The 15,390-nt window shown below is 34.1% G+C and overlaps 2 protein-coding genes across 3 annotated transcripts in view; both read left to right on the top strand.

Moving 5' to 3' along the window:
• The first annotated feature begins 1,297 nt into the window (after positions 1–1,297).
• On the top strand, positions 1,298–2,020 carry LOC124365335. The gene has a single exon (XM_046821309.1). It carries the CDS (start codon positions 1,298–1,300, stop codon positions 2,018–2,020), a length of 723 nt encoding a protein of 240 aa, XP_046677265.1.
• Positions 2,021–7,200: 5,180 nt separating this feature from the next.
• Positions 7,201–15,390, top strand: part of LOC124364168 (clavesin-1) — a 37,566-nt gene continuing 29,376 nt past the window's right edge. Inside the window, exons 1-2 of one of the 2 annotated variants that reach the window (XM_046819445.1) lie at positions 7,201–7,293; positions 14,843–14,983. In XM_046819445.1, the coding sequence (XP_046675401.1) occupies positions 7,269–7,293; positions 14,843–14,983 (166 nt within the window). In that variant the 5' untranslated portion in view covers positions 7,201–7,268. Of the gene's footprint in view, positions 7,294–14,688; positions 14,984–15,390 lie in introns of those variants that run through there. The other variant, XM_046819444.1, reaches the window with a different exon arrangement.

Below are 15,390 nucleotides of genomic sequence, written 5' to 3'. Positions count from 1 at the left end.
GACCTGCCTGATGTTTCTGATTTCTTCAATGATCTGTTGGACAAGATTCAGAGTATTGTGATCGAAAACACACCTACTAGGAAGGTTGGCAAATCAAGGTTTCCCATTTGGTTCACGGCCGAGTTGAAGAGGATGACAATTCTTAAGAAGACTGCTCACAAGCGATACAAGGTCACTAATCGACTTTCAGATTACGAGGAATTTAGGCATGTCCGCGCTCTCTGCAGGGACCTCAGCTCTGAATGTTATAGGGGTTATATTGCACATGTAAATGGTTCAATTCCCAGGAACATTAAGTCCTTTTGGAGCTTTGTCAATGGAACTTTGGGAAGTCATCGGACATCATCTGACTCATATACCCTTGGAGATCGTATGGCTTCAACTCCAATTACAGTTTGTGATCTTTTTGCCGACCATTTTTCTTCCGTATACTCTGCTTCAAATGTGACTGTGCCACCATATAGTTTTGATCTACATACAAATTTATCTTCTTGTGTGTTTGAAGTTGATGAAGTTAAGCGAAAGCTTGATTTACTGGATCCCTACAAGGGTACTGGCCCTGATGATATACCTCCTATAATTCTCAAGAGATGCAGTGATATTCTTGCTCCCCAGCTAACCGTTATCTTTAATAAGTTTCTACTCGAAGGTGCTTTTCCGGATAGACTCAAGTCCAGCTTTGTGGTTCCTATACACAAGTCCTCAAATATTGAGGATGTCCGAAACTACCGCCCAGTTGTCATACAGCCTGCACTTGGGAAGCTGTTTGAATCACTTGTACTGGATCGCATTGGATTTTCCTTTCGCCACATTCTTACATCTGCGCAGCATGGTTTTGCAGCCGGAAGATCAACTACTACTAACCTTGCATTGTATGAAAGCTTTATCATCGCAGCTTTTGGAGATGGAATGCAGGTTGACACCGGTTATATTGACTTCTCCAAAGCGTTCGACACTGTGAGTCATCCGCATCTTCTCGCCAAACTTAACGCTTATGGTATCACTGGCAATCTTCTACAATGGTTTCAATCATACCTGGCAGACCGTAGTCTTTCTGTGAAGTTTTTGGGTGCCACTTCTCGGCCTTTTTATGCTACATCGGGGGTGCCTCAGGGATCTCATTTGGGCCCATTCTTGTTTACTGTATTTCTCAATGACTTGGTGGATGTTACCAACGTAAGATGCTTACTTTTCGCTGATGATATTAAGGCTTTTTTGTCCTATTTCATCCATTGAGGATTGCCATCTGTTACAACGTAACTTTAAGAGAATCGAAGAGTGGTGCCTACTCAACGGAATGAGACTGAATGCCGAGAAGTGTGCTATTGTAACATTTCACAGGAACTCCAAGCCTTTGATGTTTGATTACTGTCTAAGCAACACTACACTTTGCCGTAAGTCTTACATTAGAGACCTTGGAATTGGGTTGTCTTCGGACCTAAGCCCTGAATTACACATAGACATAATCACCAGGAAGGCTGCTAAGATGTTAGGGTTTATCATAAGGACTTCTAGAAGCGGTCTTAGTGTTGAGGCGATGAAGATAGCATACACAGCGCTAGTTAGATCTGTGTTGGAGTACGGATGTGTTGTGTGGTGTCCCTACCAACTTGGACATATTCAGCGACTCCAGAGCATACAAGACCGCTTTGTTAGGATAATTGATACCAAGCTGGGATACAACTACAGTGAAGTTCCCTTGGAGTTGGTAGCGGATCAATTGGGGCTGGCTCCATTATATGCGAGAAGGAGACTGCATGACCTGGTGTTTCTACAGAAGATCCTCACTGGAGATGTCGATTGCTCGGAGTTACTCCACCTCATCAATCTCAGAGTACCTGGTAGAACTCGGTCTCTGGACATCTTCTGTGTACAGCATTGCTCCACCAACTATGAATTTCACAGTGTCATCCCCAGATTACACCGGCTTGGTAACCTAATCTGCCATCACCACGACTTTTTTTGCAATAGTGTGTCATCGCTGAAAAGGATATTTTTATTATTGGGCTACACTATGTAAGCATTATCTGATACTGGATAGTTAGAGCATTTGTTATACCAGTTCGTTTTATAACTCTTTTGTATTTTATTGTTGAATTGTACTAGTTACTGTATTTGTTGATTATTGCCCTACTATATTTCGTAAATAGTTATTGCACCTTGCCGATATTGCAGTTATTTTCAATGTGTTTTTCTATGTAGATATTATTGTTATTTATTACTTAATATATTTATTTTGTATATAAACTGTATATTTTAGATATTAATGGCATGTACTGGTGCATGTTGTTGGTTGTTGTATTAATTTGTTTTATGGTATATGAATCTATACAGACTGCTCGTGTATGAACTAGTCATAATGAATCAAATGTATTGCATGTCTGTCAGTTGTTTATTTATGCCTAGTAGCTTATTGTGTTTAGCATATTGTATTTGGCATATTGTATTGTTTGCATGTAGCCTACATAATTTTCTTGGCTTCTCTCCTGTTGCATGAGTATGATTCACTTAAGATGATGTTTTGTTTTGTTTTGATTGTATATATTGCCATCTTGTGGAACATGATCTATTATTATATTACTTGTAAAAATGGTGACAACCGTGTATAAATAAATAAATAAATAAATAAATAAATAAATAAAAAGACCATGATGTGAATTTTCACAGTGTTTATATTTATGGTTTCAGAAAATGGCAATGTTTTCTACTACCGTCTCTAAAAACAATACACAATATATCGTAAAAATGTCACAACCAGCCTTATAACATAATGCCCCCAAATTTAGTAAATGCCTTGAACTCTTGGTGGCATGACAAAAAAGTCAGCTTTATTGTTCTTCTTTTCTGAGAAGGCATTCTAAAGGGCTGCTAATTAAAAATGTTCCAAGAATGAAAGAATTTATCCCACCGATTTGCAATTGATGGATCTAAAATTTTGCAGGACACAAACTTTTTACTTTGCAAGTTTGCACGTTGCAAAAAATGAGACGAGACTTCTGAACAATTATAGGACCAAACGCATCTTATCCAAACTGTGATATCTTTATACAAAGGTCACATGCGAGTGTGCGTGTGTGTGAGTGTGTGAGATAGCGGTAAGGTGGACAATGTTCACAGATATCCACTCGTATCTCCAGGGACTGACTCACCAAGACAAAAGACCCATCGTGTAAATATGTCGCTAAGACTTGAACATCACCATTTACTCGTCGTCTCTCGGTGAGTGGCTATAGCAAGTACTAAATTAGTATTATTACACTATAATTAGGCTATGTAGATTACAATTGAAGATATTTTTGGGCCAGTTTACATTTTTTTATAAATAGCCATAAATCACGCGAATATATGACATAGTCGGAGGAAAGATAAATTTCGTGTATGGCTGCTATCTTGAAGTTGCAGATAAAAACTATTTTAAATGAAGATTTTAATGAAATTAGAATCCGTAGCTAATTATAAAATAGAGGACTCTTTAATAATATGACATATTTAATATTTCAGCAGCTACCAACTTGAAACTTTAATGATGTTAGCAACCCCGCTAGAACAAAACTTTGAAACGGTTCATGTTTCTAAAAAAATTAGTTTTTACCCCAATTCTAGTTGTTAAAATTCGAGATAAAGTCTCCAAAAACATATTTGGAATACTATATCGCACATTCATAAGATAAGAAATAATTTAATGCCTTATTCAAATACAAAAGATAGTTTTTTATAGGTACTAAGGGGTTAAGACAACATTTTTGAAACTTTTTACGATTACCACTTTTATAAGCTGGAGATAATATTGCACTTAGAAAAACTAGTTTCAAATAAAACAGGATTCTAAAACACTTCATTCTTAAATCGACTTGCACGGTTGACGTCATTACTATCGTATAAAAAAATACTATAACAAAAGTTCCAGTTCATAACAAAATAATCGATAACTTAATTCAAATATTGAATTATTTCGGCCTTACTGTGTTAAACTGTAATATTACAATTTTGGTTTAACACTTTTTGACTGAAAAATGACACAGTCAAGCCGATGGTTAATAAATTGGCATGGTCTAGTCACAGTCATTTAAGAAAATTCGCATACAGCACTAAGCCTACAGTAAATATAGTATATAAGCTTTACAATTAATAATAATATTAGAATTAATAACATAATATTATTAATTAATGTTACAAGTAATCTCATTGATATATCGTCCTATAACGCCAGACAATCGTACGAAAAATAAATGCACATACCCTCTGCAAACATAAGAGAGATTTGTCCGCCAACTGAGTGATTGACTTCAATGACGTTCAGCCAAACCCTATGGTTTGACATGCACCAACTTATATTTCATTCTTGTCTATCTAGAAATTAAGTTTCATGCAAACAACTATAGAGGATATCGTTTTCGAGATACCCTATAGATATTCTGGCTACGCAAAGACTCAGTGAAATTACTATTTTGAAATAACACTGAGGTGCAAATTTAGCATTTTAAATTAAACAGATGGAATTTGTCTCAAGATGTCTTGCCACATGATTTGCAATCATTTACATTTTTGTTCATTAAGTTGGGTTTCATAGCAATCTTTAAATGATAAAAGTCTACACACCTAGTCACCAAATACGATATGTATGTGTTGGGTTAGGCTACGTGTATTAATATACTGCAATGCTAAAATCTCATATGATTGCAACCAGTTTTTTAACGATTTATTTATTCTGCGGTCTTTCCGTTGCCATCGTGGTTACCCATAGGACCAATGTAAACATTTTCGCTAATGCTCAGCCAAACTCGGTGTTTCCTATATAAAAAGGAAGCTTCATCCAAAATTTCAAGCCTATGGGTCAGTTTGTTCTCGAAATATAGTGTGGGAAGACAAACAGAAATCAAGTTTTTCCACTCTCTCAAATAATAGGCTTCGCTTACGCTCAGCCAATAAATTTTGATATGTATGTTGCTGTCTGAAAGAGGCCATTGGCAAGTACAGTATGATGTTCATAGTAGCCTACAGATAATTTGATCATTCGTAAAAATAAAAAAAAATATATATATACTGAGTGTGACTAGACAATTCAATATTGTATTTTTTGCAAACCACCATAAATGTATAACACAGCCCAGTGACGTATATAGAAAATTATTTTGTAGGCGCACACTGGGTGGTTTAAGAGGTATAAAATACCTTCCAAAAACGGGTGCTATGGAATCTTCCCCCAAGAAATGGTTGAGCTTCAAGGCTTTGTAAATGTGCTTAAAACTACTGGGTGTAATTGAATGTTTGTCTTTCAAAATTACGGGTGAGGGGGGCTTGAGTTCCATAAGCCCCCCTTATATACGCCCATGATATAACCTGAGATTGTATAACAGTAGGCCTAACCTTGGCTTGTGGCTGATATAAGAATATTTACTGGCTTGTGACGTTCATTGTTTTTGTCGAGTTGTAAAACGCACTGTTTACTCGCAAATGCTTTGACTGTTGATTTCTCAATTGATCGAATCAGTAGTGGATATTTGATCGTCTTTTAATATGTATAAAATTGATTAAAATGTACGTTTTAATTAGTATGTAAAATAATATTTGGATTAATCAAATATACGCGTTCCAAGTACGCCTTCACACTATGAGTTAGACCCACAGTAATAATATTATACTAAGGGGGTTTTACACATTTGAAATGAAATGGAAAATGCCTTCATTTAACAGGCTCTTAACCACTCAACCTTATATCATATACAACAAATTAACAATAATTGAATAGAGACACATATAAACTATGTATTTGAGCAAAAATGTTGAAATGTATTTTGTTGCATTAGCCTTTACTCACACACACATGCAAACAGACTAAATTAATGGTTTTAATCCAGAGATTTACACATAAAAGGGATAAATACAAATGTTTATTCATAGTACTTATATTTATTGAAGTTCAGAAATTGATTCATTTATGGACCTAAAGACAGATGTTGGTAAAAGTTTTAAATTTATTTTCCTTGGATAGGTCTTTGTTTTAATTACAGAGCCAAATAGCTTTTTAGCCTTCTATGGATATATATGTAGATAATTGCAGGGAGTTTTAAAGAGATACCTGTGGTTAAAATTCTCTAAAAATTACAACACGAATAGTTGAAATTTAGCTACTATACCGACCTGTATGTAAGTACTAACAAATTTTTGTAGAACATTTCTGCTGCTTATTTAAAATGAAATATACCTCATTGTTGAAATAAATTTCGTGAGGAAAATTGCAATCTAACAAAACAGTTTTTGCCATATTGTCATAGAGTGAAAAAGCATACCCACCCAAAACACTTTGTAAAATAAAAATAAAGTTCTTTCTTAACTTATAGCTATTACACATGACACAGCTATTGATAGAAGGGTTGATTCAATCATAATGTTGAATTTAATGTAGAATTTCACTTTCCGCTTAGTGATATCTCTGAAATCTAACACTGTCGTGGACTCGACTCCTGGATTTTGCCAAAAGTCAAAATCTGTATGAGATCCAAAAACAGTCGGCGATGAAGACGTTCAACATGAACTTCTTACATCTTTTCGACATTAGATACACCTACACTACAAAATCTTTACAGAGAATCTGTGGATCTCTCCAGACAAACGAGGAGTCCAGATTCTAGGAGTCGATCTATGGGAATTTTAGATTTCAGACGCTGCTCTAAGTGGAAGGTCAAATAAAGTTAAATTCAACATCCATATAACATTTTTTACTTTGTATCTATAGTACTATCCTATCTCGTTTGAGTGAAGAATTACGTTATTTTATTTGATCTATCAACCAATTTGTACAATAAATGATGTGATTTCAATATCAACGTGTCATTTGTGGTGAACGTTTTGTTACTTATCTATTTATTTTATGTACGGTATTTTTAACTTTAATTTATCTCAATTTGCATTATTTATAACATAGAAGTATTTTAATTGTATTTGACTTAAAATCTACACCAATTAATTGTATGTACTTTTAGCATACATTCATTTTTATAGTTCTTGTATAAAGTAGAAACGTTCCAAACTGAAGAATGTTTAGCTCTTTTTTAAATTAAGAGCAAGTTTTATATTAATTTGATTTAATTCATAACATACAATATGAAAATACAAAACTAAAAAAGACATTTTTTGTATACAAACTTATTTACGTGATGTAACCCTCATCTGAAACTTTTTTGTGTCAAAGGCCTTTCTTTCACTTGGTGGGAGAGTTCCTACGGGATAGCTGGAAGACTTGTTTCACTGAAAGAGAAGGCGTAACAATGATACAAGAAGAAGAAATCATAAGTAAGTATACAAGATTACTGTGTATATCTGAAGTAAGAAAATATGACAATGACCTTCGTTAGTTATGAACTAGTGTTATTTTATGTACAGTAAACAATGTAGGATGATGGTCTCAGGATTTAGACTTTAGTACGTTAGGAGCTATAAAAAATCTGAAAACCGATAGCTAAATTCGTATTAATAACGGTGGTGAGTAGACTGGAGCTATTGTCACACTGAGAGCAAATCAGTCCAAAAATATACGAGAAATCCAAAGAGAAAATGTTGAAATTGAATAACTCGCACGGCTGCGTTTGTCCTATAGCAGAGCCCCCTTTAGGTTTTGAATTTCGTTGTTGAGTCCAACCTAAAACACAGCAGATTAGAATAGTATATCAAGTTTTAAATAAGAACTTAAACTTTTGTGGCAAAATCCGCAGCTCATTTTTTATACATGTATGCAGTTATGCAGCATTGGTGGAGTAATTTCACTTATTTATCTTATCTGTGTTGCGTCTGTTATAATAATCCCGATATCGACCTTGTACCAACAAGAGTCTGTGCCCACGTGTTGAGACAGTGGCCGCAAGGTCTTCTAGACAAATAACAATGGTCTGACTTGCACTATTTGGTGTTCTTGGGTATTCCCACTGAGTCCTAGGACTCTTTCTATTTTGCCTTTCATCTATGGGACTTTCGTACATTCTCTGTCACAGAGCACCTTTGGATGGAGTAAGGCACTGGGAATGAATGCCACCAACCTATCAGTATAGCCAGGACCTGAATTTCCATGGTTCGATTCCAACTAAAATTGTAGGAATCCTTGGTTATTCTGTTTAGCAACATTTTTTATTGAAACAATGTAATATGTATCATACCGCCACGACAGAAGCTTTAAGTAATCTGATTAAAACTTTAGTCTTGGCATCATAACTTAAAAATTATATATCAACATGATCAAACTATCCTCCCCAATTCTCAAATCCAACCTTTATGGTTAATGAACCAACCATTTGGATCTAGTGTCGGAAAGTTTATTGGTATCTAGGTTGAAAAGGCTTTCTTCGAAACTGAGTTATGTTCGTTTCTGAGTAAAATGGAAACATTAAATTTCATCAAGTAGGATTTTGACTGTTCTTTCAACAGCATTCTCACCCACTCTCATTTGTGATTCGTCTTCTTTACATTCTCTCTCGTGATATAAGTAATTTTTGGGTTCTCGTTCTTTGCCTCTCATCACGATGACACTGGTAGTGTTGAGAGAGGTAGGGAGGGTTTCCTCTAAGAATAGAAAGAAACAATCCCATAGTACATTGTTCTGGTTTAATACCATAAAATAGGATGAGATACGAGAATAAATCTCCAATGTGATAATGCAAACACTTTATAGTGTCATGAAGCAAAAAAATAATTTCGGGCATCAGATCATGGAAATGCCTTCATTAAAGAAGAAAGTACTTTAGATCCTTCTGATATTTACATAGACACTGTGCTAACTGAAATGCTCTAATTCCCCTAATAAATACGGAAAGGAAACGTTTGGTATATTTTTGCTTAATCTTTTCTCTTTAGCATTTAACTGAACATAATAAGGCAAAAATTGAACGCGTGATTGTTTCATTATATTTTTCAAGATTGATGAATTATCAACTATTACCGAAATTATCACTGTTTAGCCATATTAATAATTTTTAGTTAAGTTGTACTACACACATTGTCCATATCCTTTCTCTCATTCAGAAGTTTTTGCAAGATATTACTACCAAGTTGTTTATCCTTTATTTAAAGTTCGTATAATGATGATTATTAAGGGAAGAGGATTTTTTGACATTAACAATCGTTAACCGTTAAGACCTGCAATATTGTTCATTGCACATAAATTATAAATTTTGTTTAAACTTAACCAAAAATTGCCAATGCCTTGTGACGAGCAGCGATAAAAATGAGCGATAAAAAGTGCATTAATTTCATGCACTATCTCTGAAACATACATATGCAACTAATGTTACTTCTTAGAAATAAAACTAAAGATCCAGGTCTGCTCGCAACAACCAACCATTTACAACTGCCCAGGGGCCAATAGTAATTAAACTGAAGAAGTCCTTACTTCCTTTCTCGAGACGTGGGTTCACGCTACTACCGTAATTAGGCGCTTTATATAACTTATATAAAGTAAAAACAGTTTTTCAATACTAATACCTTACAGTAGGACTTTTAAAACTATTTATTTTAACCGATTGCTTTCACAATCCTTCCGTAAACATCAAGGACACCGCAGACTGAAATAAACAGTTTTAGGTCAACATTTAGGCCATTAGAGTAGTTAAATTAATTAGAGTAGTTAGATTTGTTCCTAACGATTAGCTATCAGATGATTGAACGCTTCGATTGCTTGCTGACGCAGATTTTTGGACATTGCCCGCCTAAACAAATTTGAGATTAGAAAGCTCGAAATAACAATACTATTCGAAAACGTATCATTCCTAATATTATTAATTGATACATTTTGTAAATAATTTTAGCCTATGGCATATTCAGTAGTTTTAGTTAATAGGATATATAGTAGTACATAAAATAAAATGAATAATACAAGATAATATATGAATCCATTTTACATTTTGAACGATTGCGGGAAACCTGTGTAATATTTCGTGACCAGTGGGGCCTACCTTTAGGGGTATTAAAAATTGCAAGAGGGTGCTTTCCATCTTTTAAAATGAGATCTCCCTATAAAATGAACAATCACAATTTGACACTGTAAATATTTCAAATATTTAACTGTTTGTATATTACATAATGAGACTAGAATACATACAACAAATTTTAAAAGAATATAGAGGTAATCAATTGAGGATGGTTCTGTTTGAAATGTAGAATGCTGAGGTCAGCTATTTCTTCTTATCTTGTCATGCACGGAAATTCTTACTACACGAAATTATGGTAATTTTAGTTGATATAAGTTCCGAACTCTCATTTTTTTCATTTCTATTAAACGCTAATGGAGAATTTTTAATAGAGCGTACCAAACGTTTTTAATGGAAAAGGGTCCAAACCATTTACCAATATTGTTATTGACCTATCCGGGAATCGAACTCGAGATCTCTCGCAGTCTTAGCCATACTCTACTGTGAATTGTTTTGTGTTACCAACTTTGTATTCTCCTAAATATCCATATGAAGTATAAACACTCCGTCATAGGTATAATTATTTAACGATCGCAAAAACTGCAGGGGCTGCTCTAATATTTCATCCAGCAACGTTGGGTGAATTTTATAATCAAGTAGTTTCTGATAACTACGTAATTCCTCTCAGGTCCTATATTTCGGAGTTTATTGGAACGATTAATACAAAAAGACATGCTCATAAAAAGAGCCACCATCCATACAGAAACAATTTTAAAATAACCGTAAGTAAGTGTTACAAAAGTATAAAATGTACAATAACCTAGTATAAAATAACTTTAAATCTTTAAGACCACATAAAAGACCTGTGCCCTAAGTAAGAAGTAAGCCCAACATACAAAAATGTGATCATGATAATGATAGAGGTAGACATATACATTAATAATTGTTCGTTTGTCCTCTGTGTAACCACGTAGTAATCATACAAATTTTCCTATAAGTAAAATATGCTACGGATGTACATAGGATGAAAAAATTATAAATTTAGGATGCTTGGAGCTAAAGTAAAATTCATGGTGCATACTGTTACGTATCTAATTTTCATTCAGCTGGACACACCGCAAGATAAATTAAAAAATTGACAAGTCCATTTTTTAATTTCCATGTCTACAAACCTAAATGGAAAAAAATTTAAACTGTTTTAAAAGGGGTTAAAAATTAAAACCATGTATGGAGATAAAAACACTACTTTTTTATCCATGGAGTTGCCTGAAGATGAAAGAAACCCTTGGTTTCGAAAGGCCTCGTCCAAAAAATAAACAATTTGGAAAAAAGAAGTGTTTTTATTAACATTTAGTAATATTTAAAGAATTTTCCAATTGCTACAAGAGTCTACATGTATGGAGAGCCTAAAATAATCGAAAACCTAATGATTTTTTGAAATCTCTTGAAGTGGTCGGAAAAGCTGGGACTACACAAATCAACGCATTCGGTATGTAAACGGATTCTGCATCCGTACAAAATAAATAAAACTGTTTTAGCTTTAATTGGAGAATACTTTAAAACGAACTATAGAAACAGTTTACAATTCCATATTCCAATTGTGGAACTTCCGAATAGGCAAACAGCGTTGCTTTATATCGTGTGCTGTGTGTAATAACTTTGTGTTAGTTACACAGAAGATAAATCATTCATTCGTGCCGTGATCCGAGGGTTTAATTCAATTAGTTCTCACTGCCGACGCTAGAGCTGCGCCACGTACTTTGTCACCGTTCAGATATTTACTACCTGATTGATCTCTCACTCCACAGATGGCAGTCCGATCGCCCTCTTTTTCCGCGCCTCAGTTTATAGCATAGGATAAGTTATCTCTTGTGTAACTAATACAGTACAATCCAAACTGTTAAGTGAAAAAAAAACACATTATTTATTATAAAACAACGATTTTTAACAAGTTATTTAGCAAATTAAATAAAACTCTAGGGAGGGCTTCTAGCGACTATTCCATTCATGCATATTCAATTAATTAATATCGAATTTATTTGCGATAAAGGGCAGCAAGTACGTAGGAACTAAGCGTTGGGGTCAAGGCACTTACTTTCTTACTACGCGATTATCTCATGCTTATCAGAAATGTTACTTTTTAAAAGGGTTTTTATTTTGTAGCCTAATACGATGTTAAACGTAATCTACCTATTGTTTCTGTTTGAGTTGAATGACCCCGCATCATAATAAGGAAGTAAGTAATACTTCTTAACTAAAAGTATTACACATTAAGTAACAAATCTAATGCTCTATATTCATTATTTCTGGGAGTAAAGTGGGAGGGGTGGATTAAACAGTATCTAACTATCAAGTTAGACCTGCAAGGTTATTCAAAAGAATAATAGATGAGAAATATCATTATATAATGTTATTATTTGACACAAAATACTCGTAATATTAGTCTTCTTTAGACTAATAGTAGATCTAATATTAGGATTGCAGTTAGATGCATCTAATGCATTTGTCACGTTAAAAGATGGCGTAACAAAATTCGTGATTAAGGCCACGATCTTTTTACTTGATTGTCGAGAGAAAACAATAAAAATGCCAGTTAAAAGCAATTTTGATTTTCAGTTTGTTATAGATAAATAGTTACTACAATTTCCATTCTACAATGCATTTCTGAAAAAAATGTAGCTTGTCTAAATGTGTTTTATTTTGCTCCAAAAGTTTCAACCAGATTTTTGCAACCTCTAATTATTAATGTAATGCCATTTATGGAATTTTAAAGTGTTTAATAAAACTCGAGAGAATCTCATGATTAACAGATCAAAATAATAATTAATTATTTTTGACGTGACAACGTCTTAAATTAGGTTGCGGCTCGGAGTCACTCATGAAAAAGTGTAACGCCCGGTAACGTTACGATGCCCGTCCAGTGGGTCCGCCGCACGGGATCCGCACGGGATCCGCACGGGATAAAGCAGATAACTGTGGGTCCGCCGCACGGGATAAAGCAGATAACTATGTTTATTCGTGAAAATGTGGAGTGCTTAGATTCGTCATTTACAACAACTACAGCAATAAAGGTAAATAATTGTACACTGATATTTCATTATCGTAAACTATGATTGATTGATTAATTGTTAGATTGACACAAAAGTTGAGAAACTGAGTTTATAGGTTATGTCATACTATTGACAAAATGTTGATAGTGTTAAGTAAATTATTAGTTTAAATCACTCTGCAATCAATCGTAATTCAGTCGATTGAGAAGAAGAAACAGCGCGTATTGCTAGTCAAACATTTAAAATAACAAATTATAACCTCTAACCTGTCATAACAGTGCGACCAAACAAACGAACTAAACCGACCAATCACCACGCGCGGAGTTAGAATTTAACTGTGTTTAGCAAGAATTTCAAATTCCAATTTTAGTAAATGTTTTATTCAACTTTACCATTTACAATAACAAATTTTAATTAATTTCAAATTATGTACAATGTTTTAGTAAACAAAATATATTTCTATAGTTAAAATTTGTGCAATTCTTATTTTCATTCAATTCCTTGTTCCTATTGTGCAATTTAATAATATTCATATCAATAAATATTCTACCGAGAAAAAGACGTTGTCACGTAAAATCTTCGCCCGTAAAACGGCCTTTACAGGCAACCATAATTTTTTTTAAATTCTAATAGTATGCAACAGTTAAAATAAAACAATTACTTAGAAATTCATAAATTAGCCCATTTAAACGTTGGACTGTCAACAAGGTACATTTTACTGTTTAATTGTACTTTCCAAAAATGAAAATATAATCTCATCTTTTACGCGAGAGGGAACAACGTTACGTGAAATTTAAAAACAATTAATCGTGGCTTTCAGATCTACAGTACAAACTAAAACCTAATTTACAGTTAGAACATTGAAAACCACTACAACTAAAACAAAACATTATTGGAGTTCACAACCAAGCAATACAATACTATTTGGATAATTTGAGGAATATTGGTAAAGTGGTTAAGCTTATTTAATATTCGTGTATAATTAGATACCATGCACAGTACATACCAAACATTATACACATTTATCATGGCAGTTTTCTGGTTCACGTCGTACATTTATACATGGATGGATTTTCTCTGGGTTTTAAATTCGCGATTGTTTAATATGAATAAACAAATGCAACAAGGACTCAGCGTGTGTATAGTTATTATAAGCTAAAAAACTACAGTGCACTATAATACTAGTTACATCTCGGTATATTTATTTATAATTATTTTCGGTGTGGAGGGATACCGTATGATTGGCATCGTAATCTAGATAAATTAATCACTATTGATTGTTTGAAAGGTAACAAAAAATGGGTAAACTGTTAGACTAATTTTGATTTGGGTGCCGCTAAACCCTAATTATATCTTGTGCTTTCAACTCGCAAATAAAATATTTCTTTGTCTAATGTGGGAAATTAGTTAAAAAGGTATTTTTATCGTTAATTTTTAATTCTTTTTACGGAATTCCCAAATAGAATGGCCTAGCAACAAGGAATTACAAATGAAATGATGTTCAGAGGTGAAAAATATTTTTAAAATATAAATAAATATATTTCCTACTAATTATAGTTCTTTCAGCTATAGGTATTATTGTTATAACAGTTAAGTTTGTGTATTAACTTATCAACAATCACGAAAAAGATGAAGAGCAGAGCGGCTCAGTGAAGCATCGCCACTGCGGACCAGCTTGTCTAGCGCGTTATCAGTTGTGAAGGTTATAGATCATCTGATAAGGGCAGTTAAAGTGGAGGCTGTCGAGCGACCGGCTCAGTGTGACAGCAGCAGCAGTAGCAGCAGCAGCAGTTATAGCAGCAGCAGCAGCCATGCCGCCCCTAGCTCCTAGTACTCTAGTGACGACTCTAGAGGAATCCGTAATCGTGCCCACCATGAGAATCAAATGTGTTGCAGCCATGGATCAGGTGGACCCTAATTTCCGGGTGCAGACCGGTCCCCTTTCCGAAGAGAGCCGGAGGTTTGCGGAGGTCCAGCTCCGGGAGACCCCAGAAAGGGTACAGGAGGCCCTGGTCAAGCTCAGGAGGTTGGTCAGAGGTAAGGGACCCTTTTCGCATTCCGTTTAGATACCAAGAAAGGGACCAATTTTAAAGATTCGAAGTCAGTTGACTAACAAAAACTTTTTTTATAGTTGAAATGTCGATATTCTTAATTAGTTTTCCACTAATTTATGTTTATGAGGGAGACCAAAAAAACTTGTATACTCTAATAAAAACAATATAGATTTTCTTATATAGTTATAGGTTATAGATTTTAGCGAAGGAGGTACAGTAAGAAAACAATATCTTCGTTGTTTATTTACATTGCTAGGGCATGCTTAATAAAATACAACATAATTATAATGACGTATGAAGGATAAAGATTCTTGGACCATTAGAAAAATATTTTCATATAACATTAGTGAATTATAAATATACAGCAACATTTCAAACCAATTACAGAAA

The sequence above is a fragment of the Homalodisca vitripennis genome, chromosome 6, assembly GCF_021130785.1.
Source record: "Homalodisca vitripennis isolate AUS2020 chromosome 6, UT_GWSS_2.1, whole genome shotgun sequence".
Lineage (NCBI taxonomy): Eukaryota > Metazoa > Arthropoda > Insecta > Hemiptera > Cicadellidae > Homalodisca > Homalodisca vitripennis.
This window is presented reverse-complemented; position numbering and strand designations above follow the sequence as displayed.